The following is a 27642-nucleotide window of genomic DNA, read 5'->3' as shown; positions in this document are numbered from 1 at the left end:
TATATTGGTATACTATGAAAAACAACTGCTCTGGAATCACAGAAATTCTCAAATGTAGAATAGAATACTGCAATAATGCTATAGGAAAAAATATAAGCTGAAGAGTAAGCCAAGTACAGAGGAAGTCACAAGAAACAGAGGATAGAAAATAAAGGCTCCCAGCTAAGACAATTGAGTTTTTAGTTGTATATATATATGAGTTTACTGATAAGAATAGCATTGCTTAAGTAATTGACTTAGAAAAGACTGGAACAGCTGGTGGAAGCTTATTGGAAGAGATCTGAATCCTGTAGCTTTGTGAAAAACTGCCAAGGCTAATTGTTATTTAGTACTCTTTACTACTGAAAAAAGAAAAAAACTTTTAGGTATATCTATGTAGACCTCATCTTCCCATTCTTACTTTAGAGAGAAAACAGAGGGGAAAGATACTTTTGCATCTACATTGCTATGAAAAGAGGCTTTGAGCTGACTGAACAACACAGGGGTTGACTGAACAAGGCAAAATCTGCTGCTGCCACTAAAACAGCAATTCTGGGGCTTAAAAGAATTCCTTTCACTGAAACAGTATAACACATTTTTCAGCACCCTATTAAAAGTGATCAGGATCTTGTTATTGTTTCATTAGCTCAAGAGGAGTGGTTTTGACCAAAGAAAAGTTTGTCTTTTTATTCACTACTCTTCTATGTTAATTTTTTTTAGTTGTACACCTAATACATCAATCCCTTTTCCTCTTATGTTTAAACATATAAATTTCCCATAAAGATTTCTTCGGCCACATCTCAGAAATTTCAATATGTTGTCTTATGGCTCTTGTTATCTCCGTTCCACAGAAAAGGAAATTGAGACTCAAGGAAGTTAAGCACCTTTCCCTGTATTTACACAATTAATAAAAGATGAAATTTAAGGCTTGGTCTTCTAGACTACAAATCTAGCACTCTATTCACTATGTCATACTACTTGTCATGGGAATGAGTTTTTTTGATCCCTGCCCCCTACTAATTCTCTGAATAACTGAACAAGTCACATTATTAGTTGAATTTTAATACTAAAACTAAGGATAATTATATAGATGCAAATATTCATACTTTTCACATTTCAGAATCATTAGATATTTTTTCATTTTTCTGCCTTTCCCATTCCTATCTCTCCTAAGGTGGGAAGATAGATACCAATTACATGGAAGATCTCCTTAGTAAAATGGGAATACAACTTACTGATGAAGAACGTCAAGAGATAATGAAGGAAATGCCAGTTGATGGTAAATATTTAAATACTACTGAGCTCTTTAGAAGAGTTTGAACTAATGGCTTTATGTGTGAGAACTTCTAGAGCTAATTTATTTAATATTCTTTAGTAGTCAGGAAAACCTTTAGAAAGATCCATTCTAAAATAAATAGAACAAGGATGTCTTAGGATCATAGACTATAGATTTAGAGCTGGAACAGGGAATGCAATGATCAACAAGTCCAGCTCCTTCACTTTTTCATATTAGTCAAACACAGATAGATAAAGTTTTTTTCTAAGATCACACAGGTAGAAAATGGAAAAGTCAGGATTTGAATCCAGATCCTTTGACTTCACCCAGAATTCTTTCCACTATATCATATTATATCATGCAGTGAGATTTGAAAGGTAGTTTGGGGCAAATTGTGATGGGCTTTAAATGACAAGCAAAGTTGCTTATACTTTATACCAGAGACAATAGGAAATTCTTGGAGTTCATTGGGTAATGCTCTCATCTTCACTTTATCCCAGTACCCAGAATAGTATTAAGAACATATTAGGTGCTCAATAAATACAAAATGCTTAGTTGAAATATAAAATGTACTCAGGAAACAAGAATTCATGGCAGATTTTGAAGATTTCGGTTCACATCTATGATCCTATATGATAGAATCAGAATAAGTGAGAAAATAATAAGGATAATTATACTAAAGCTTTTTAGAAAAAGCCTCATAGAGAAGGTAGAAATTGATCTGTTCTCTAATGGAAGGACTGGTCTAGGTAGAAGGAAAGGGAAGAGAATTCCAGAAAGGGGGAGCTGGATAAGTTATCAGTGAAGGCCTCTATCACATAGCAAGCAGGTTTTCCTACTTGACTTAATGTTCATTAGAAAAGGAAATTAATTTCTTTATAAAGCAAAACATGGGAAGTGGCCCTAGCTTTTATGTTATATTTCATAATTTCAAAACTATTCTATGTCTGAATTGTTCTTTATCTTCCAGGAAATGGAATGGTGGAGCTCAGTAAATTAATGAGTGCTTTGAAGGATAAAAAAGGTAAGTGAGAAAATAATCATATAAGAAGTTGCTATAATATGTTAATTCATATCTATATTTAGGATTTATTGGTCAAAGGATATGAACAGACAATTTTCAGATGAAGAAATTTAAACCATTTCTACTCATGTGAAAAAATGCCCTAAATCCTTATTGATCAGAGAAATGCAAATTAAGACAACTCTGAGGTACTACTACACACCTCTTAGATTGGTTAAGATGACAGGAAAAGATAATGAAGAATGTTGGAGGGGATGTGGGAAAACTAAGACACTAATACATTGTTGGTGGGATTGTGAACTGATCCAACCATTCTGGAGAACAATTTGGAACTATGCTCAAAAAGTTATCAAACTCTGCATACCCTTTGATACAGCAGTATTACTACTGGGTTTATATCCCAAAGAGATCTTAAAGGGGGAAAAGGGACCCACTGTGCAAAAAAGTCTATAGCAGATCTCTTTATAGTGAGAAGGAATGGAAACTGAATATCAGTTGGAGAATAGCTGAATAAGTTATGTGTAATGTTCTGGTTAGCTCTCTGGAGGTCCTCCGAATAGGCCTTGATTTCAGCAGAATAATCACAATAAGAATAGTCAGGAATAAAGTCCAAAGTCTTTATTATCTCCTTTAAAGTCTGTCTCCTTTGCTTGAGTCCAGGCTAGTTTTCTGGGGGACCTTCAGATAGCCCTTGATTTTAGTGGAGGAATGCAGGAGGCAGGAGAGCCACCAGGATGGTGGGAGATGGATTGTCTCTCTTCCAGTCCTTGTTGGCTCTTATATACCTTATTGTAATTACATCATTACAGCATACTGATTATGTGTGAACTTAGAGAACCATTATATCACCATGCTAAGTACTAAGTATATATGTAAACTATAGAACCATTGTCTCATCAATTCCTCTGAGTTTTAACACCTTGTTTCAAGTATATTTCTCCAGAGTTCTGGCTCTCTACACTTATGGTATATGAATGTTATATAATATTATTGTTCTTTAAGAAATGATCAGTAGGATAATTTCAGAGAGACTTATGTGAACTGATGATAAGTGAAATAAGCAGAACCAGGAGATCATTGTACATGTCAACAAGACTAACTAAGTTCTGATGGGACGTGACTCTCTTCAACAATGAGATGATTCAGGCCAGTTCCAATGATCTTGTGATGAAGAGAGTCATCTACACTCAGAGAGAGGACTGTGGGAACTGAGTCTGGATCACAACATAGCATTTTTACTATTTTTGTTAATGTTTGTTTGCATTTTATTTTCTTTCCCATTTTTCCATTTTGATTTGATTTTTCTTGTGCAGCAAATTAATTTTATAAATATGTATGCATATATTGAATTTAACATATTTTTCCATGTTTAATATATTTTGGATTACTTGCCATTTAGAGGGGGGAGTAGAGGGAAGGGGGAAATTGGAATACAAGGTTTTGCAAGGATTAATGTTTAAAAATTATCCATGTGTCTTAAAAATAAAAAGCTTTAATAAAAAGTAAAAATAAAAAAGGATTTAAGATTTACACTGTACTTTCACACCTCACAAAGTACTTCCTCACAACTCTCTCTCATAAGTCAGATGTTTCTACTCATCCCTTAGAATACTGCTATCCCCATTATGATATGGAAGCATGCCTCTTTAGCTTTGTTCTGTAGTTATTTTTTGTTTGTTTTTAAGAGTTGTTTCATTCTCTTATTGCTTGTGGTCATTGTATCTAAATTTTGTTATAGATAAATTTCTATATTAATTATATAGAAAGGGGATTATTTTTTCCTGAGGCAATTGAGGTTAAGTGACTTGCCCAGGGTCACACAGCTAGGAAGGGTTAAGTGTCTTGAGACCAAATTTGAACTCAGGACCTCCTGACGTCAGGGCTGGTACTATTCACTGCACCACCTAGCTGCTCCAAGGGGATTATTTTTCAAAAATTATAAAGGAGATTGTTAATGAGTTGGATTCTGTTTGGATGTTTAAATTAAAAGCAATTTTTTTTAAAACTCAGGGGGAAAATCTCTGTAAGATTTAGGTAATATGAAATGTTATTATCCTCGCTTTACAAATAAGAAATCTGCACCTCAAAATTAGTCCATGTCAAACAAAACCTAAATCCAAATTCAGATTTCCCAGTTCCCTCTTCAATACTTTCTCCTACAACATGTTACAATTTTGTTTCACCCAATTGTTATGTAATTAGTCTTTAAACATTCTAAGATATTTAACTAAGCATCTTCTGTGTCCTGGCCATGATACTAAGTACTAAGAAAGATACAAAGATAAAGAAATATTTCCCTGCCTCCAAGGAGCTTACAGTCTAAAAGGAGAAATATGCCATCCTATCTCTTTATTAGTTTACTGCTTGTATTCTTATAACTCATAGTTCTGCTTTAACATACTTTTGAAAAATAAAGAACACCTGGCTAAAACTCTGCTGCTCTAGCACAATAATTCAAAGTTAGAAAAAAAAAAAAGTTATTTCAAAATTCAATTCAAAATTTCATTTGATTCAATTAAAAACACTAATTAAACAACTATTGTATCAAGACCACTGTACCAGACAGATAAAGAAATTCAAATAAAACCACCCCCTTATTATCTCAAAGAGAAAATACTCTCCCTGAGGCAAGACAACATGCATCTAATTCTGGACATAGAGGTTAGGAACTGTGATTTCACTGGTATAGAAAATGCCCAGATAAGAAAACTCTTCTCTGCATAAAGAGATATCTTCTTTTGCAATTTATAATTATAAGAGTTAAACAGAATATGTCAGAGACTAGCCTTAAACCTAAATCTTCCCTATCCACTGCCCCACAACATAAAATATAATATGCAAATAAAAAACAGGGAACTTTGAAAAAAGATTGACTCTTGGCATTTGGGATGGAGTGAAAAATCAGACAAGGCTCTATGGAGGAGGTAGCCTATGATCTGAGACTTAATAAAAAAACAAAGAAACTAAGAAGTGGAGGTAAGAAAGATATATTTTTAGATGTGGGCATTTTGTGAATTCATGGAATTAGAAGATGGTGTGTTTAATTCAGTAGATCAATTTAGCAGGAATACAAGTTCAAAAAAGGACATTAATATGAAAAAAATTTGAATGATAAATTAATAATAAATTAATTGGAATGATTAAATTAATAATAAAATAAAATATTAATAAATTAATAAAAATTGTCAGTGCTATATTGAGGGAGCACAACAGTCTTTCCCAAGAGACTGGTGATGAAGATCTGAATTAGAATGATAGCTATCTAACTATGAAGATATTATGATGAGTCTATAAAACTTGGCAACTGAATGGATACAGAAGTAAAGGAAAAGCAAGATTTAAGGATGAGTTTGAGATTGTGAGATGATGGTGTCTTCAATATAAATAGGAAAGTTTAGAAGAAAGGTTAATTCAAGGAAAATATTAACCAATTCTGCTTTGAACATGTTGAGTTTGAGACCTCAGTGCTGCAGCTAGAAGCTATAGACAGGTTGTAGAGGATTTCAGACAGGAATTAGATAGAAATTGGGGTTGGATACATAGAAATCTACATTTTGCCAATTTTGTCAATATAAAATTGCCCAATTGCAATCAATAATATTGACAATATTAATTTCCTTTTAATTCATGGGAGATGATGAAATTACCAAGGGAGAGAAAATATAAAGAGAATAAGAGTCCTAGGCAGAACTCCATGGAGTACTGATACTAAATAGGCAGTAGTTGGGTGATGACTGAGCAAAAGACACTGAGACATGGTCAGAAAGATAGGAGAATACCCCCAAAAAAGCAATGTCAAATAAGCCAAGGCAAGAAAGAGAGTATTCAGAAGAAGGATGTGATTAACTGTCAAAAAAATTACAGAATAGTCATATAAAATATAGATAAAAGACCATTAAAATAAATATTTATGGGGGCATCTAGGTGGCACAGTGGATAGACCACCAGCACTGAAGTCAGGAGGACCTGAGTTCAAATCTGGTCTTAAACACTTAACACTTCCTAGCTGTGTGACCCTGGGCAAGTCTCTTAACCCCAATTGCTTCAGGAAAAAAAAATAAATACTTATGGATAACTTGACAAAAATCAGTTTCAGTAAAAGTGTCAAAAACAGAAGTCAGTTTCAGTAGAAGCATTGGGTATTTATTATTTTTTCAAGTAATCTAATATAAAAAGGAATAAAGATTTAGGATGGAACATAGTTGAGTTAATAATGCATTATTATATAATGTTTTAAAGTTTATAAAATGCCTTCCTATCAACAATTAACCTCCCAAAATACAAGATCACCTACACACCACAAACAAGCATCAGAGTTGGACTTCAGTGAAGAAATATAGTTAATATAGAAATTTATCTATAACAAAATTTAGATACAATGACCACAAGCAAACCTGACTTATTAGCCAGATTTATTTGTCTTATGTTTATACAACCAAAACTCAGAGTACTATATCTTAAGCCCCATTTTCCTATATTTATTATGTTGATTTATGTAGTAAAAAAACAATTGTCAGTGCTTCTTACTTGAAATCACACATTTCTGGACGCCGTGTTCAGAATATTACACTTTCTATATCTTATATAAGTTTATATGTATGAACAAAGATAATCACTTAAGTCCGTGATTAGCATAGCTAATTGTTGGTTAATTGGACACCAGCTGTCCACGAAGAAGGCACATGTCAGGATGAGTGGAAAGGAGAAGACAGTGATTTTAAAAATATAAAAAGGAATCAGTTGAGAGATATTTGTAGGACCTAAGGAACTATAAAAAACACAGCTCAAAGACTTTTAAGAGTTTTTACCTCATCAACACCTATCCCTTCTGTGCACATTTGAATGAATTTTACTATGCCTTTTCGTTTCACTAAAAAATTGAAGATAACAATACTCAAACATAGGTAATCATCACATCTGTAAATATGGCTAAGAATTCCTCTCTTTTATTTCCCTCTTTCTTTTTTTTTTTTTTAAGAATTTTAAGAGTTAGTTGGGCCTGGGGTAACATTTTCCTTGAGCAAGGTAAGAACTTGCAAACCAAAGCTGAATTACCACTTTTTCAGTGACCAAGAAAAGAGAGAAAAGGCTATTGTTTGGACTAAGGGTTGAAAGAGAATGGAAATAGTAAGAGAATCCAGATTTTTTTGGTAAATAAGGGGGAAAGGACTTCATTTGGAATCGAAGCTTCCAAAACTGAAAGCTGCTTTATAAGATTATTTGTATGACATTTATTAAGTTTTATTTCTACTCTAGCTTATTTATTTCCTGACAAATCTATAATTTAGGTAAGTCGCCACCAGAAGAATCAGGATGCCTGTGTTATAGTCTAAATGGTTCTCTGATTCAAGTAAAGTGTCAAAGTTAATGTGAAATCAAGGTTATAATCATTTTCTTTACCAATCTCTGTTGATTTTCTGAAAATTATAGAACCTGGCCTCAGGGATCTATACGACAGACTTGCTTCCAAAACCCCCTTTATTTTTGAACATTTAAAAAAACACATTAAAACAGAAATGTACAATTTGTAAAAAGAAAATTATATAGCAATTTCTCCCCAACCCATAATTAGATTCATGGATATTTGCTGAATAATCATGGTTATGGCAAAATAACTTTTATTCCTCTACCAAAAATTTAACCAAGATTATGTTGCATTGCTGTCTATGACTTAACTTAAGGGGGAAAGTGTTTACTCTCAAAGGAACATTCCCAGTCAAGTCTGTAGCTGTAAATAGGAATGTTTGCATGCAACTTAAGTGACACTTCCTGTGTTCTCAGCTGATGTGGGAGGTGTGATGGAGGGAAGGGACACTAAGGAAAGATGCTCAGATATACTTCTAGGCCCACAACCACATGGAGTAAGGGTAACTTGTTTTATCTAGCCATATAGGAGCTTCCTATTTTTACCGAGTAGTCTTACTAACCAGGTGCTGCTTGTTTATATGTGGCTACAAGATCAAAACTGTTCTTTGTGCCTCTGTTTGGAGTCCTGGTCCTTCTCCATCTAATGGCATTGAGTAAAGAAAGGAACCACAAGTCTTTGTGAGGGTAGCAGTGGAAATGGCAATCCAAGCATGGGAACCTGAACCATAGCCTTTTTCTCAGCCTTTTGACTGGGTCCCATTTATGTGCATTAGAGAGACAAATTTTCTGCCTGATTTCCTTATCAATACCTATCCTTCTGTGCACATTTGAATGAATTTTACTGTGCTTTTTCATTTCACTAAAAATTGAAAGATAAAAATGATCAAACATAGGTAGTAGTCATCACATCTGTAAATATGGCTAAGAATCCCTGTCTTTTGTTATTTCCCTCTTTCCTAAGGCATGACAGTCAATGTCAATAATCTGGATGCCATTCTGGGAAACATGAGAATCAAGCTCACAAATAAAGAATTAGAGAATCTACTAAAAGAGCTACCTGCTGATACTGAATAATTTGACACTCTTCTAGCCATATTAATCTTCAAGACAGATTGGGATTGTGTGGAAATATTTCAAAAACCACATTAATCAGCAAATATTGAGTGCCAGTGGCATTGAGGGCAGAAGAGAATACAAAAAATAAATAATTCATAAAATTATGGCAACTAATAGTACAGGAGATACAGTGTTGGACCTGGAGCTAGGAAGACTTAAATTCAAATCTAGCCTAAGACACTGGCTGTATGATCCTAGTAAGTCACTTAACAACTTTTTGCCTCAGTTTCAAACTCAACTGAAAATGGAGATAATATTAGTACCTCTCTTAAAGGACTGATGTGAGGATCAAATGGGATAATAGTTGTAAAGCATTTAGCACAATATCTGGCACATAATAAGTATAAGTGCTATATAAATGCTAGCAACACATTGATGATGATGATGATGATGAAAATACCTTTTTTTTAAACTTCCAAATATCAATAACTTGAATTCTAATTATGCTAGAAATTATCTAGAAAGGAAAAGGAAGGGAAGAGAATGTATACATTTATATAGCTTGCCAAGCACTATCCTAAATGCTTTATAATAATTATATCACTTGATCCTCACAATGACACTGCAAGATAGATACAATTATTATCTACATTTTACAGTTGAGGAAAACCAAGGCTAACAGGGTTAAGTGACTTGCCCAAAATCATACAGCTAGTAAATATCTGAGACTGGATTTGAATTCAGATCTTCCTGACTCTAGTCTCAGTGCTCTATCCACTGTACCACCCAGCCAAATTAGTGAAAATGTAATAAAGAGTATGTGATTATCCATGAGACTGATAGGTCTGCTTATCAGTGTGGGGCTAAAATAGGATAGAGCAAATTATAAAAGCTCTTACTTTGTAAGTTCAAATTCAAAAAATTTCCCCTACATTGTGACTTTCCAGAATATGTCCACTGAGTATAAATTACCCCTTGTGTTACAGATTATGGAAATGTAGAGGTGAGTAAGTTGATTGACTCTGTGATGCTTATAAAAGGTATATGGAAAACACTACCGAAGAGCAATAACATAGCTACCCTATGTATCATCATCTAATTTGGATACTTGTGTTATTGGATGACCCTTTTGCACTATCTGCATGTGACAGATAACTATGGTTCTGTGTCTTTGTAGCAAGTATTATATATTTATTTATCTGTCTATATATATATGCATATATATGTTTACCTATATATATATATATATATATATACATATATATTATAGAGACATATATTCTCTTCTATTTTGACAGATGATGTGATTTGCTCTATCAGGGGGAAAAATCACAACATTAAAGGTGACAGATTGATGATTATTTGGGATATGTGGTCAGTGGAGACAATCTGGGGATTAGGTTTTTTAAAAAAACCTACATATTAGCAAGAAAAATAGCTAAAATAGGAAAGTATTGGGGGAGGGGGTTAAATAGCAGCTTTTTATTTTCAAAATACATGCAAAGATAGTTTCAACATTCATCCTTGTAAAACCTTGTGTTCCAAATTTTTGTCCCTCCCTTCTCCCCAACCTCTTCTCCTAGATAGCAAATAATCCAGTATAGGTTAAACATGTGCAATTCTTCTAATCATATTTCCACATTTACAAGAAAAATCAGATCAAAAGTTGAGAAAGAAAAAAAGGCAAACAACAAAAAATGGTGAAAATACTCTGTTGTAATCCATATTGAGTCCCTACAGTATTCTTTCTGGATGGAGATGGCTCTCTCCAGCACAAGTCTATTGGAATTGACCTGAATCACCTCATTGTTGAAAAGAGCCAAGTCCATCACAATTAATCATCACATAATCTTGTTGTTGCTGTGCATAATGTTCTCTTGGTTCTACTCACTTCACTTAGCATCAGTTCATATGCCATAACTTATTCAGCCATTTCCCAACTGATAGGCATCCACTCAGATTCCATTTCCTTGCCATTTCAAAAAAGGACAGCTACAGATATTTTTACACGTCAGTCCTTTTCCTTTTTTTATGATCTCTTTGGGAAAAAGACCCAGTAGAGACACTGCTAGATCAAAGGGCATGTTTGATAACATTTTGGACATAGTTCCAAATTGCTTTCCAGAATGGTTAAATCAGTTCATAACTCCACGAACCATATATTAGTGTCCCAGTTTTCCCATATCCCCTCCAACATTCGTCATTATATTTTCCTATCATTTTAGCCAATCTGAGAGGTATGTAGTGGTACGTACCTCAGAGTTATCTTAAATTTCACGTCTCTTATCAATTGTGATTTAGAGCATCTTTTCACATGATTAGAGATGGTTTCAATTTCTTCATCTGAAAATTTTGTTCATATCCTTTGGCCACTTATCATTTGGAGAATGGCTTGTATTCTTATAAATTTGAGTCTATTCTCTATAATTCTCTATATATTTTAGAAATGAAGCCTTGGATGTAAAAATTTTTTCTTAGTTTTCTGCTTCCCTTCTAATCTTGGTTGCATTAGTTTTGTTTGTACACAAATTTTTTTTTAATTTAATATAATAAAAATTATCCATTTTGCATGGAAACTAATTTTGAAATACTTGATATTTCTGTAGGAGATTAGAGGAAGGAGTCTCTTGGTGGGAAAAAAGTAGTTATTTCATATTGGTAACAATAACCAACACTTACCTCTCACAAGATTGTTGTGAGGAACAAATGGGATAACATGTAAAGTGCTTTACAAACCTTAAAGCTTTAGATATGCTAAATATTCTTTTCATTATTATTGTTTGTGAGCTAGCATACTTTGTCTTAATTATCTGAGTGGCAAAGTTGATATGAGAGCACATTTCATGCTATTTCCAGTGGAAATAGCTCTTTATCTCAAGACATATCTTGGGGGGCGGAGCCAAGATGGCGGAGAAGGCACACACGAATTTCTAAGCTCCTCTCATCCCCTCAACCAACTATTTAATTCAGCCTCAAAAATAGCTCTTCACTGCTTAAATTCATGAAGATTAGAAGCATACAACTTACCAGCAGAAGATAATCTGGAAGACTGCCAGGACTGGTTTGTCCTGAGGGGTCAGGAACAGGCTAGTGCAGGCATCTAGAGGCTGGTGTTCTCAGCACTCCAAGAGGGGGGTGATCTCTGTGGCTAGAGAAGTTACAGAGATGACTCTGCTATAGGCTAACTGCTCTCCTTGATTACAAAGCAGTAAACTGGCAGAGAAATTAAAGCCTAAAACAGAGGGTACTCTAAAAAATGCCAGAACCTAACGAGATCTGGCTGTAACCTACTCAAACCCGGAAGTGACTCAGGCAGACCCGTAACACAGCCCTGTAGCTACATCCTGAAGTTTGGGGCTTTTGCAGGGGGCAATTACAAATCTGCATGGGAGTGGGACATACCCTGGGGAAGCCTCTAATCTGCACAGAGGGGGGCTCGGCCTGGGGCAATAGAACTTCCCCAGCAGGACTGTGCTTCCTGGGGCAGAAACACTTCCGGTCCCTGCAGGGCCATACTGCTCATCAAACCCACAGCCCCAGGGTGATTTTGGCTTGGGGTGTTAAACTCCACTGCTCAGAGTCTAGACCCAGGGAGGTTATCCCACAATGGGGGTTCTTTTGCGTGCCTTTCCCAGCCCAGTCCTGCAGACCTGAATTCCAGGTGGGGAACTCTTTCCAAAAAGCACCCAGACTGCAGCTTTTTTTGTAGCCGGCTGGCGGGAAGCTACCCGTCCATACCCTATCATTGTTTGCAGGGAAGCTGGAACCCTCTTTCAAGGTGACCTATAGGCTTTTAAAAAATGAGTAAAAAAAATCAAAAGGATGATTGATGTTTCTATACAGAAAGAGAGCCAACCCTGGAGACTAATAGAGACAGTCTCCAGACAATTGTTGGTCCCAAACAAAAAGGCTCTTAGAAGAGATAATTAAAAACCCAAAAAGAGAACAGAAGAAAAATGGGGAAAGGAAAAGAGAAGCTATGCAAGAGAGCAACAACTCCGAAATTGAATTGAAAAGGTAAAAAACTTCCGAAGTTCAGGGACACAGAAGGAAGAAAAAGAAAATCTCACTAAAAAAAAAAAAAAAAAAAAAAAATTGGAAGGAAAAAAACTAAGAAAAAACAACTCATTTAAAACTCAATTGAACATATACAAAAGAAGTAAAAACAATGAAGAAAATAACTCACTAAAAATCAGAACTGAGAAAGAAATGACTGATTATTTGAGACACAAGAATCACAAGAAAAAAAAAGATGAAGGATTGGGAAAAAATTGTCAAATACTTTTGAAAAACAACAGACCTGGAAAAATAGATTGGAGAGAAATTAGGATCATGGACACCAAAAATTAGATGAAAAGAGCCAGATACTATTTTACAGGGAAATCAAAGAAACACCCAGAAGTAATTTGAACGGAAGGTAAAATAGGTGTTGAAAGAATTCATTGAACACCCAAAAAACCCAAAATAAAGACTTGAGAAATTGTGGCCAAATTTCAGAATTTCAGACTAAAGAAAAAATATTACAAGCGCCAGGAAAAACCCAAATATCGAGGTGCCACAACGGGTCCCATGATCTGGCACCTCAACATTAAAGGATTGCGGGCCTGGAATCTGATATTCCAAAGGCAAAAAGAACTTGAATGCAGCCAAGAATAAACTCGAGCTAAGTGACATTTTTTTCCATGGAAGAAGAAAATTTAATGAAAAGAGGAATTCCACTTGTTTCTAAGGGAAAAAAACCAGTTAAACAAAAAAATTTGATCTAACCACAAGACTCAAGAGAAGTAGAAAAAGGTAAAAGGAACTCTTGGAACTGTATTCTGTTGGGGTATACATAAAACCACATGTTAATTTGATTTTACTGATATAACATAAAAAGGGAAGAGAAATGGAAAGGGTTAAGGTTTAGAAAAAGGAAAAGGGGAGCAAAAAAAGGAACTATGGACAATGAGGCAAAGAAACCTTCCTGAGGAAACAGAAAGAGGGAGGAACAGGGAACCTTTGATTGGCTCAAAGAGGAAAAATTGTATTTGTTTTAAGGGCCCCCCATTAAAAGTGGGAGGGGAAAAGGAAAAAGTAATAAGGGGAAGGGACAAGAAAGGGGAAGGTTAAAGGGGGAGGGAGGGATCCGGGGAGAGACCCCTTATGCAAGGGGAAATGTTTTAAGGAAGGGGGGAAGGAGGGGAAAAAAAAAAGTCTGGGGAATTGGGAGGAGGGAAATCAGAATTAGTTATTTTAACTGTAAATTGAATGGGATGAACCTCCCATGCAAGAGGGGATAGCAGATGGATCAAAAGTCAGAACCCTCCCAAATGTTGTTTACAGGAAACACATTTAAAACAGGGAGAACATACAAAAAGGTAAAAAGGCTGGAGAATCTATTATGCTTAGGTGAAGTCAAAAGGAGGTAGCCATCCTTATCTGAAACCAAGCAAAAGCAAAAATTGATCTAATTAAAAAGAGAAAAGGAAACTATATCTTTGCTAAAGGGTACATAGACAATGAAGCAAATCATATTAAACAGGTGTCCCCGTGGATAGCATCTAACTTCCTAAAGGAAGAAGAAAGAGCTGCGAAAGAAATAGACAGCAAAACTATAATAGTGGGAGATCTAATCTTTGCACCCAGAATTGATAAATCGAATCACAAAACAAATAAGAAAAACATTAAAAAGGTAAATAGAATACTAGAAAAATTAGGTATGATAGATCTTTGGAGAAAACTGAATGGTGACAGAAAGGAGTATACTTTTCTTCTCAGCAAATGGAACCTACACAAAAATTGACCATATATTTGGACATAAAGACCTCAAAATTAAATGTAGGAAGGCAGAAATAGTAAATGCTTTCTTTTCAGATCACGATGCAATAAAAAAAACTATATTCAACAAAAAGTTAGGGAAAAATAGACCAAAAGTAATTGGAAAACAAATAATTCATCTTAAAGAATGATTGGGGAAACAGAAATTATAGAAAATTAATAAGTTCCTCAAGATAGCAAAAATGAGACATCATACCAAAATTTGGGATAGCCAAAGCGGTAATAAGGGGAAATTTTATATCCTTAGAGGCTTACTTGAATAAAATAGAGAAAGAGAAGATCAATGAATTGGACTTGCAACTTAAAAAATTAGAAAAAGACCAAATTAAAAACCCCCAATCAATTACTAAATTTTGAAATTCCAAAATTAAAAGGAGAAATTAATAATATTGAAAGTAAAAAAACTATTGAACTAATAAATAAAACTAAGAGTTGGTTTTATGAAAAAACCAATAAAATTGATAAACCTTTGGTAAATTTGATTAGAAAAAAGTAGAGAAGAAAATGAAATAATCTTAACAAATGAAAAGGGAGAACTTTCCACCAATGAAGAGGAAATTGAAGAAATAATAAGAGGTTACTTTGCCCAACTTTATGCCAATAAATTTGATAACCTAAGCGAAATGGATGACTACCTCCAAAAATATAGGCTGCCCAGATTAACAGAGGAGGAATTAAATTGCTTAAATAGTCCCATTTCAGAAAAGAAATAGAGCAAGCTATTAATCAACTCTCCCAGGACCAGATGGATTTTAATTGAATTCTATAAACATTTAAACAAAAATTAGCCCCAAGTTTATAAACTATTTGAAAAAATAGGGAATGAAGGAGTCCTACCAAATTCCTTTTAACACAGACATGGTAATTGATACCTAAACCAGGTAGGTTGAAAACAGAGAAAGAAAATTATGACCACCTTCCCTTGAAAATTGAGCAAAATCTTAAATAAGAATTAGAAAAGATACAGAAAATCATCCCCAGGAATTATCCATTAACAACAATCAAGTGGATTTTTTCCAGGAATTCAGGGCGATTCAATATTGGAAAAACATCAGTATAATTTTAATTAATAACCAAATTAAAAAAACCATATGATCATCTCAATAGATGAAAAAAAGCATTTGATAAAATCCAACATCCATTCCTATTAAAAAACATGTGAGAGTATAGGAATAAAATGGACTTTTCCCTTAAAATAATCAGTAGCATCTATTTAAAACCATCAGTAAGCATCATATGAAATGGGGAAAACTATAACATTTCCAAAAGACAGAGGAAAAAGTTCTCCATCATCATTACTTTTAATATTGTATTAGAAATGCTATTTCAATAAGAGTAGAAAGGAATTGGAATAAGAATAGAATGAGGAAAACCAAATTATCACTTTGTGATGATATTATGGTATACTTAGAGAACCCCGAGATTCACAAAAATTATTAGAAACAATCCACACCTTTAGCAAAGTTGCAGGATATAAAAAAACCTACAAAAGTCACGATTCTTATATATCACTAAAAAACCCAACAGTTAGAGTTAAAAGAGAAATTCCATTTAAAGAACTATGATAATATAAAATACTTGGGAATCTATCGCAAGGGAAAACAGAAACTTATGAGCAAAACACAAAACACTTTCCACACAAATTAAGTCCCGATCTAAAACTGAAAAATATTAAATTTTAAAGAAAACTAATAAAGTAATTTAAACTAATGATTATTTAGGTATACCAATGGGACTCCCAAAAAACTATTTTGATGACCTAGAAAAAATAACAAAGTTCATATGGAAAACAAAAGATCAAGAATTTAAGGAATTAATGAAAAAAAAAATCAAATGAAGGTGGCCTAGCTGTACCAGATCTAAAATTATATTATAAAGCAGCTGTTACTAAAACCATCTGGTATTGGCTAAAAGAAATAGACTAGTTGATCAATGGAATAGATTAGGTTCAAAGGACAAAACAGCCAATAACTTTAATAATCTAGTGTTTGACAAACCCAAAGACCCCAGTTTTTGAGATAAGAATGCATTATTTGACAAAAAATGCTGGGAAAATTGGAATAAAGGGAAAGAGGATTGACCCCACACTTAACACTGTAACCAAGATAAGGTCAAAATGGGTTCATGACCTAGGCATAAAGAATGAGATTTTATAAATAAATTGAAGAGCATAGGATAGTTTACCCCCTGATCTGTGGAAGAGGAAGGAATTTATGACCAAAGAACTAGAGATCACTATTGACTACAAAATTGAAAATTTTGATTATATCAAATTGAAAAGTTTTTAAAAACAAAACTAATGCAAACAAGATTAGAAGGGAAACAATAAACTGGGAAAAACATTTTTACAGTCAAAGGTTCTGAAAAGGCCCCCATTTAAAATATATAGAGAATTATTAATTTATAAGAAATCAAACCATTCTCCAATTGATAAATGGTCAGAGGATAGAAGAGACAATTCTCAGATGAAGAAATTGAAACTATTTCAGCCAAGAAAATATGCTCCAAATCTTATTGATCGAGAAATGCAAATTAAGACAATTTGAGAAAACACACACCTGCGATTGGCTAGAATGACAGGGAAAGATAATGGGAATGTTGGAGGGGGGGAAAAAGGGACCCTGATAGTTGTTGGTGGAATTGGAACAATCCAGCCATTCTGGGAGAGCAATTTGGAACTATGCTCAAAAGTTATCAAACTGTGCATACCCTTTGATCCAGCAGTGTTTCTACGGGCTTAACCCCAAAAGATATAAAGAAGGAAAGGGACCTGTATGTGCCAAAAATTTGTGGCAGCCCTGTTTGTAGTGGTTAGAAGCTGGAAAATGAGTGGATGCCCACAATTAGAGAATGGGAAAGTAAATTGTGGTATAGAATGTTATGGAAATTATTGTTCTTAAGAAACGACCAGCAGGATGAATACAGAGAGGCTTGAAGAGACTTACATGAACTGATGCTAAGTGAAATGAGCAGAACCAGGAGATCATTATATACCTCAACAACGATACTGTATGAGGATGTATTCTGATGGAAGTGGATTTCTTCAATAAAGAGATCTAACTCAGTTTTAATTGATCAAGGATGGACAGAAGCACCTACACCTAAAGAAAGAACATTGGGAAATGAATGTAAACTGCTTGCATTTTTGTTTTTCTTCCTGGGTTATTTATACCTTCTGAATCCAATTCTCCCTGTGCAACAAGAGAACTGTTCAGTTCTGCTCACATATATTGTATCTAGGATACACTGTGACATATTTAACATGTATAGGACTGCTTGCCATCTGGGGGAGGGGGTGGAAAGAGGAAGGGGGAAAATCGGAACAGAAGTGAGTGCAAGGGATAATGTTGTAAAAAATTACCCAGGCATGGCCATGTTCTGTCAATAAAAAGTTATTAAAATTTTAAAAAAAGACATATCTCACAGAGAAGCTAGGAATAAGAGAACAAGTTCTCTTTCCTTTCATGAAATCTCTCTCTACACACACACACACACACACACACACACACACACACACTTGGGCAAATCTTGCTATGTATATATACATTTTTCAGACTCAATTTGGAAATGGTGATAGTTATAAATGTTGCTTGCCACATACCCAAAATCACTAAGTATGACTTGTCTTCTCATTTCTCACACTGACGATGTTCCTTAGGAAGGAAGGTCGATGTCAGTAACCTGGACAACCTTCTGGATTCCATGGGGGTGGCTCTTACTCAGGATGAGAAGGATGAGCTCTTGAAAATGCTTCCAATTGATGGTAAGTATTTCAGATTTCATGTACCCTTCATAAGGACTTGGGCCTAAGTAAAGGGCCTTATAAAACAATAGTTTTATAGGTCATCATATAGACGTCAGGTATCATTTCCCTCCCTAATTTGTATTATTCCCTATAGGCTGTATTTGTTTTTATTTTTGGTTTTTTTTTTTCATAAAAGATAAATGGCCAATATGGAAGTTTGTTGATCAATGTGGGAATTTTTTTTTAGCCTGAACTATATATTTGTTACAGGGGGGGTTGGGTTTTGTTTTGTTTTTATTTTTCCTAATGGGGAAGGGAGAAGGAAAATAGATTATTATTAACTGGGAAAAATGATTTTAAAATTTTTTAATGGATAAAGACCTATCTCAGGATAAAAAGATATCCTATTTCACATGTTCCACGAGGCATATTCTAACTATGGCATGTATGTATATACATACGTACATACAAAATAAATACAAGGTCTTTGGGGAATAGGAAGAGGCACCAAGATCTGGAGGGATCAGGAAAAAGTTTCATGTAAAAGATGGTACTCCAACTGAGATCTGAAGGAAATTAGGGATTCTAAGGCAAGCAAAGAAAACATTCAAGGTATGGAATACAGATAGTCCAAAATCATAGACAGGAAAAAGAATGTTGTATATGGGAAAGCTCAAAAAACATCTTGACTAAATCACAGTGTGTGCAAAGAAGAGTTACTTATAATAACATTGAAAAGATAATTTGAAACCAGATTTCAAAAGGCTTTAAATGCCAAGTGAAGCGTTTCATATGTTCCTAGAAGGATAAAAGTAAGTGAAATTGATTGATCAGAGGAGTAAATGTGTAGACAAGTGAGTGGGCACAGAAAAAACACCCCTATGCTTTAAGGCTATCATTTTAGTAGCTATGTGCAAGATAGATGGAAGAGGCAGATGACTGACTTGAGGTAATCTCTATTTCACATTGGTGTCAGTAAAACATATCTAAAACCTTCAGGGTTTTATTGGTTCTAGCTGCCAGTAGCACTTCCCTTTGTCCCCCTCTGAAGTTATTTCCAATAAACTGGTTCACAAAGTAATTGAGGGCCCTCTAAAGAATTAGGCTTGGAATTATCAATCTATACTTGCTATAGTGTAAAGGAGTTGTTATAGTGCAAAGATTTGCGAATTAGTTTGGAATAACAGCACTCTTTTGATTCTAGTTGAAAACTCAGACCAGCCAAGACATAAAGCTATCCTTAAAATAGGAAGGGTCAATTAGGGCATTTCTGCCATGTTCCCTTTCCTGATTTGGGCCCTATTTTTAAGGAAATATACTCATTTGAAATATTTTTACCAACCAATGAAAATAAAAGAGATATGTTCTAGAGTGGTAAACAGAAGAGGAAGGGGAAACCTTGAAGTCAGTATGACTTCTAGATCTGGCTCGATCACATAGTAATTATGTGATTATGGGCAAGACACATAATCTTCCAGAGGCTGTCTACAGGCTACTCTTCAAACTCTTAAATTGCAGAGAAGTTGATAGCCTGGAATATAGTAATCATTTAACAAATAATTATTGACTTACTAATTGATTGATAAATAAATATCAGCAAAAGGAATTCTCAAACTGATGAAATCACAGATCCAGACAAAATAGTGAAGAAAAAGATCCAGGCACTTTTTAAATGGCTCATTCTTTCTGCTCACATAATTATTCTGTTCAGCCATAATGGCCCAGTAAAATTCCAGCTAACTCCCATTCTGCAGAGATCTTGATACAACAATAGTACATTCTTTATCAGTCAAAAAGTAGGAAGAGAAATAAGACAGTATACATTTCCTCTTCCCTGGCCTTTAGTAACATTGGTGAAAATATACTCACTTTATTACATAGATTACTTAGGTTAGATTGTAGGCTTTTGAGGACAGGCGCAGATTTTGTCTCTTTTTGATTCCCTAGCACTTATCATGGTACTCAGAATTTAGGCATTTAAATGTTTACTAAATTGAACTGATATGTGAGTCAACTAAGTGACACAGTGAAGAGAGCACTAGGCCTGAGTTAGGAAAGATCAGAGTTTCAAATCAACCCTTGCCTCCTAGCTGCAGAATCATAGGCCAGTCACTTAGCTGCTATTTGCCTCAGTTTCCTCATCTGTAAGATGGGCATAATAATAGCACACACCTACCATGGTTGTTGTGAGGATCCAATGAGATAACAATTGTAAAGCACTTAGCACAATACCTGGTACATAGTAATTGATGTGAGATAAGAGTATGTATGTGTGTATGTATATATATGTTTGTGTAGAACATGTATACATATATATTAGCTATTATTAAATCCTACCTGATGCATACTGGCTGTTGTGATCCTGGGCAAATCATTTAACTTCTAGGAAATTCTTTAATGCTGACCAAATATTCCTTGTACTCATAAAATCACAGTTCCAGTCCCTATCTTTATTAGATAAGGAAACATTATTAAACTGAATAGTTATTTTAAGAATAGTATTTTTCCATTAAAAAAAAAACTTGGCTAACATAAAATCTTGTGTTCACAGACTGAAAGTGAAAAATAATAGATTCTCCTTGCTCTTTGCCAACAGCAATATTCTCTGTCTTTCTACACTATGTCTTATTCAAGGTGGGATCTGAGATCTAGAGATGTTTCTTCAAACAAAGCACAACTTCAGTTTCTAAAATTAGTTTTCCAATTCATTATTTGTGGAATTGGCTATCCACAAGAAGTTATGATAAAGGAAAAGATATCTTCATCACTTCATGATGACATTGAGGAAAAGCAGAATTACAGTTTGGGGAAAATGATGGAAAGTTATCCCCTTCCTAATACTGTGTTTTATGGTTTCGGTACTTCATGCCATTCTAGTCATGATCAGTAATAACACTATCTGTAGATCGCTGCCTCTGGGTCTCAGACTATTCCTTTTCTTTCAGCTGATGGAAAAATAGATCTGAATAAATTGGAAGAAACTCTGAACAATATTAAATGTGAGTAAAAATTTATGGCAAAAATAACCCAGTAAAACTAGGGTAGAGAGGCAATATAGTGGAAAAGAAAGAGCACTGAATTTGAGATCAAATTCTGGTTTCAAATTCTGGTTCTGTTACTATCAATATGATTCTAGTCAAACACTTTGCTTCTCCGGGCCTTACTTTTCACACTGTAAAATCAGAAGGTCTAAATAAATATGCCCTAAAGTTCCTTTACAATTCTTAATCTTATAGGTTTTTTTAATATATATATATATATTTAAAATGTCCTTATATTTTTCCCATGGCAGCTAGATAGTGCAGTGGATAGAGCACTAGGTGGAGTCACGAAGGCCTGAGTTCAAATCTAGCTTTCTAGCTGGGTAACTCTGGGCAAATTGTTTAATCCTGTTTGCCTCAGTTTCCTCATCTGTAAAATAAGCTAATTAAGGAAAAAGCGAACATTCCAGTATCTTTGCCAAGAAAATTCCAAATGTTATCATAAGGAGAGTCAGACATGACTTGAACAACATTTTTCCCATCATTGTCTTAATATAGTCAACTCACCAATACTTTTAGTAACATTTTTTTATCTTGTTACTTGTGATTCTTTTAAGTACACTTGCATTTTGGCAGATCATGTTCAGCAACTTTCTCTGGAACTTCAGAAAACAATTTGATTTCTGTTTCCAATCCAGAAAAGTCCAATTTTAGGACTTCATGACAGATAATTAAGAGACATGATCTAATCATTTAGGCAAAAAAAAAATCAGTAATTCCTTTTTGCCAAAGTAATTAAGTCATGGAATTTTCAAGCTAGAAACCTGGGCGATCATAGTACCTTCTTCATCTTTAGATCTGGAAATAGGATTAGACTAGATAAATGTTCCTATGATGGGAATGGCCCAGACAACTCTCAAATTCTTTTAAGTGATAAGAAGTACTGGTAGAAGGAGTTTCCTTACTAGGAGTTCCCTATAACAGGGAAATTATGTCTGGTTTACAAAAAACGAATACACTAGTTATCCATACAAATGTACTTTAAGCCATCTCCCTTGAACCAGGATTGAAGGAGTAGATTTAATTTTTAATTGTAATGCTTTTAAACATATATTAGTTGTCCTTACTTATTTCCTCACTGAGATTGGAAGTGGTTATGTATAGGCATCAGTGACATTTTCACCATAAGAATCATTTATTTGTCAATATTCTGTTTCTCATTCTACCTCTTTGTCTTAGGGGAAAAAACTGATCTAGATAACCTTGGCACATTTCTGGGAAACATGGGTATAGAATTAACAGAAGAAGAGCTTGAGGAACTGAAGAAACATCTACCAATTGATGGTAAGTTCTGGTGTTAAGAAAAATTTCAAGCTTCTAAGCCTTATGAGAAACTTCTTCAGTTCCATTCAATAACATTTATAAAATGACAACCATGTTCCATTCATACCCTTGTGACTCAAGTTTCTCCTGATTCCAAATGTAGGGCTTATTCTACTATGCCATGTTACATAAAAAGATTCTTAATCCATAGTGTTTGTGATAAATAACAAAGGAGTGATTCAGACAATATAAATTCAAGGTCAACTTAAAGCCTAAGAAATGTTGACTGTAATCTATGGTTATAATAGTCAGAAAAGGTTTTGTGGAGAAGAAGAATTAAACTAATCAGACCTTCAAGGGAATATAGCACTTATTGACAGAATGTCTGAGTTGCTTGGAAATTAGATTAGAAAAGCAGAATAAAATAATAGCAACAAAGATTGGAAAGTATATAGCTAATGGTTGATTGGAAGAATGGTGAATAAACCAGTTTAGCTGGTACAGAGTATACATGTAAGATGGGGCTTGTACCTGTTTTTTCAGGTATGTTCAAATTTGGCTCTGAATTTCTCAATTTCAGTAGCAGACATATTGCAACTTCAATTGTTTAGCTTCTTGTACTGACACAGTGAAAGGGTAGAAGAGAAGGAAGCAGCAGCATCCTCCAGCATTCCTGTATCATACATCAATGTTTGGCTGACCTGTCAATTAGGATCAAAGCAGATGTTTGAGGCAGCGAGGTGGCACAGTAGACAGAGTGCTAAGACTGGAATCAGGAAAATATGGGTCCAAATCTGGTCTCGGAGGCTTCTAGCTATAAGGGCAAGTCAATGTCTATTTGCATCAATTTCCTCATCTGTATAATGAGGATGGTAATGGCACCTATCTTGCAAGGGTTTTGTGTGCATCAAATAAGGTAATGACTGTTAAGCACTTAGCACAGTGTGTGGCACATAGTAAATAAATAGATAAATGTTAGTTAACTGTCATCATCATTACAAGCACCACCATCATCAACAATAATATAACAATCAGTTAATCATCACAACAAACTTGAAAATTATAAGACATTCAGATTATTAGTACATAAACTAGGAATGTGCTTTTTATGTATCTCATGTTTATTTGGGAGGTCTGCATTTAGTTTAAGAATTACCATATATAGGATGTGCCTCTTTTCAACAATGAGATAATTCAGGACTATTCCAATAGACTTGTGATAGAGAGAGCCATCTGCATCCAGAAGGAGAATTATGGGGACTGAATGTGGATCATAACATAGTATTTGCACCTTTTTATTGTTGCTTTTTTTTCATTTTTTTCCTTTTTGAGCTGACTTTTCTTGTGCAGCATGATAAATGTGGAGATGTGTATAGAAGAATTGGCTACATTTAACATATATTGGTTTACTTGCTGTCTTGGGAGTGGGTGGGGGAAAGGAGGGAGAAAAAATTGAAACACAAGGTTTTGTGAGGGTGAATATTGAAAACCATCTTTGCGTATATTTTGAAAATAAAAAGTGATTATTAATGGAAAAAAGAATTACCATACATAAACTAAATTAAGTGTGAGATATATAAAGTATAAAATGTCTTGCAATTTTAATGGTTTATAATATTACTGTTATTTCATGTTAATTTCCAAAGTTATGCACATTGTAAGAACATCAACAACAACACAATTTGTTTTATTTAGAAACATGCCCGCAAAAACTCATTAAAATGCTCCTGGGACACCTGTACTTTTGAGGAAATGAGTCAATAATTGGAACCATATAATACAATCAGGATTGTCTGATACATTACTCATAAATTCATTATGAATGCCAACGTCATTGCTTTTAATAATGTTTCCTTTGATCTACCATTGTAGTAACAATTGCATATCTTCTCCAGTACTTTTACCAGTCTGTTTTAAACCTACTAAAAAAATTGTGCCATTTTCAGTTTCCTTTTTTTTCTTTCTTTTAAAATTTGATACATGCAAGTATCATGGTACCATTACAAATGTTTTATGTTACTATGACCTAACTAAAATAAAACACTGGCTTAAGGACTTTCCTCCCTGAGAATTTCCTCTAATGAATTCAATAGATCTTTCTTCACCCCTCCCCTCCAAAAAGAAAAATTGTATCCAAATATTAGTCAGGGAGACTCACTAAAAGAAGTTTTATGCTTTAAAGGAGATGTTCTGTTGTTCAAGGTTAAGGTTGTATTCATAATTGCAATTAGGAAGAAAAGGTAGCAGATTTTTCTCTCTGTGTAACAACAGTGTGAATAATGCAACCTATTTCCCTTCTATTCTGCTGGATCTCTGGATCTGCTGGATCACCTTTTTTGAAGGCTGTTACTGATTCTGTGTCTGTTGCAGTTATAGGATCTGATATATTGGTGAAGGAAGAAGAAGGATAACAACAGCAGCAGCAGTAGTAATAGTACTAATAATAGTACTAGAAGCAAAGTAGTAGTAGTAGTAGTAGTAGTAGCAGCAGCAGCAACAGCAGCACCATAGTAATAGTAGTAATAGTAGTAGTAGTAGTAGTAGCAGCAGCAGTAGTAGTAGTACTAATAGTAGTAGTAGAAGCAGAGTAGTAGTAGTGGTAGTAATAGGACTAATAGTAGTAGAAGAAGCAGAATAATAGTAGCAGCAGCAGTATTAGAACTAATAGTAGTAGTAGAAGTATTAGCAGCTGTAGTAGTAGTAGTAGTGGTGGTGGTGGTAGTAATAGTAGTAGTAATCAAAGTAATCGTAGGAGTCATAGTAATAGTAATAGTAATAAAAAGATACAGCTATTACATAGAGAGATTTCCCCTTTTCCCAGCTTCCTTTTAAGTGGACCAAGAATGTAGGGAAAGAAAAATCAAAAAATTGCAAGATTCAAATAGAATACTTTTACTCTTTGGAACAGCACTGCCTATATGTCTGAATTGTGCTCTCTTTTACAGTTGATGAGAAGGTCACGCCGGTAGACACTATACAGGACGTTAAAGGTAAGTGGAAATTATGATGAAAAAAGTTAAGTAAAATAAGCTCCTATTGTGTTTTAAAAATTGTTTTTCTAAATGATTTTCCTAAGTCTTATTAAGATTTTTTTATAGAAACATTTATTTCATCTTTCCTGCAGTTTGACAAATAGATTCCATTATTCTGGGCTTTCACTAAGTTCCATGCATCCTGAAATTTTTCCAGAGTAATAACATATTTCCTATTACACAACACTGCCTTGTGGAGACAGAGTTGGTTTTAGAGCTGTGTTCAAGTGCCATCTCTGATACATATTGGCTTGTGATCCTGGGCAACTGCTTTAACTTTTATGAGATTCTGAGCAGCTCTTCAAGACCATAAATTGCAGAGAGCATGCTGACTTGAATTGATAGAGGGAGTTCTTTGCTTGGAAGCTTCCTATATTAATGAAATCACAGACTCTGTCCCTATCCCTGCCCTTTATCAGGTCATTCCCCTTAAACAGATAGAGAGGCACAAAGCTTATTTATATAGATGGAACAGTGGTCCCTAGGCAGGGGCAAAATACTCCTGAGGTCCCTTAATACCCCTCAAAAATTCTTGCCTGTTTCTGTTTCTCTCTGTATCTCTCACAGTCGTCATGTGTGTTATTCTTTCTTCTCTCTCTGCTGTCTTCTGCTCTATTTCTTCTGTCTCTGTCTCCGTCTCTCTCTTTATGTGTATGTGTCTTAATCTCTGTCTTTTTCTTTCTTTGTCTCTGTCTCTCTGCCTTTCTTTCTTTGTGTCTCTCTCTGTCTCTTCTCTCTCTCTCCTTCCCTTTTTCTCCCTCTCTTTCTCCCTCCCCCTCTCTCTTTTTTCTTCCCTTCCTCCCCCCCTTCCTCCTTTCACTCCCCTTTTCCTCTTTCCTTCCCCCCCCTCTCTATGTCTCTGTTTCCCTCTCACCGTCACTTTCTCAGTTTCCCTTTCTCCTCCTTTTCCCCTATTTCTTAGGAATTGGGGAGGCTAAGCTTTCATTTCCAGTCCCATGGCTCTCCAGAATAGTGAGCTTCTAGTTATGTAGAAAATATGTAAGCCAAGGATTGGCAATTATATAGGAATTTAAAGTAGGAAAGACAAAACTAAAAATCTTAAACTTGAACTTAAAAAATCAAACCCTACCAATTGGTTAAAATTATACAGTATTATAATAATAAAATAATGATAAACATTTATGTCTATGTATTTAACAATATATAATAGAGCTTGGAACTTTCCAATCCTGATTTTCCTGTTCATTGCACTGATCTGCCCTTTGAAATAGGCTATGTTCCTATGAACTAGGATTAAATAAATTAATTTCTTCTCATTTTTCTTTTTCTTATTATACTTAATTGGAGGAAGGGAATCAAATGGTGGGGTTTTAATGTTAATTTCCTACTTAGTAACCATTAGGTATGTGACTTATTTCCATTTTTCACTATCCCCATCTTTTTCAAGGAGACATTGATGTGCAAAACCTGGACAATCTACTAGGCAATATGGGGATTGAGCTTGCAGATGAAGAAGCTAAGGAGCTGATGAAATCCCTGCCATTTGATTGTAGGTAGTCTAAATATCAGAATGTCATACAGAGGAGCTTGTGTTTATAGCTTGTTCATAAGAATTTCTGTATAAAGATGATAACTGAACCCAACAGATAGAATAAGATCACCAAGGAAAGTGAGTAGAGAAAGATGATACCTCAGGACATAACCCTGATGTTTATGGGACAAGAGATGGATGATCCAGCAAAGACTAAAAACTGGTCAGAGAGGTAGGAAATCACAAAGCAAGAAAAAGCAGTGTCAGAAGCCAACAGAGGAGAGGCTATTCTGGAGGGGAGGTAACTACTGACAGGGAAAGCCTCAGGAAAAAGCTAGAAGATTAAGGATTGACAAAAAAACTATTGAATTGAGCAGGTTTTATCTCCTCTCTTATGACCAGCAGCTGATTGTAAATTTAAATTCTGCATACTTACTTTTGTGCTAGACACAGCCAAAAACAGGAATCAAATACATTGAACTTAAAGATCCCAAAAATAGAGGAAAGGGTATAAAGTCTCCAAGTCCCATCCTCCCACAATAATTGC

At 34.6% G+C, this 27642-nt stretch overlaps 1 protein-coding gene across 1 annotated transcript in view; it reads left to right on the top strand.

Moving 5' to 3' along the window:
• EFCAB3 (EF-hand calcium binding domain 3) overlaps positions 1 to 27642 on the top strand; it is a 203745-nt gene that overhangs the window by 9514 nt on the left and 166589 nt on the right. The window contains exons 3-9 of the mRNA XM_031965939.1: positions 1154 to 1258; positions 2226 to 2279; positions 18181 to 18285; positions 21213 to 21266; positions 22488 to 22592; positions 25517 to 25561; positions 27012 to 27113. Coding sequence (XP_031821799.1) covers positions 1154 to 1258; positions 2226 to 2279; positions 18181 to 18285; positions 21213 to 21266; positions 22488 to 22592; positions 25517 to 25561; positions 27012 to 27113 — 570 coding nt within the window. The remainder of the gene's footprint in view (positions 1 to 1153; positions 1259 to 2225; positions 2280 to 18180; positions 18286 to 21212; positions 21267 to 22487; positions 22593 to 25516; positions 25562 to 27011; positions 27114 to 27642) is intronic.

Source organism: Sarcophilus harrisii, chromosome 4, assembly GCF_902635505.1.
Source record: "Sarcophilus harrisii chromosome 4, mSarHar1.11, whole genome shotgun sequence".
Classification (NCBI taxonomy): domain Eukaryota; kingdom Metazoa; phylum Chordata; class Mammalia; order Dasyuromorphia; family Dasyuridae; genus Sarcophilus; species Sarcophilus harrisii.
The sequence above is the reverse complement of the archived record's forward strand: the minus strand, read 5'-3'. Positions and strand labels throughout refer to the sequence as shown.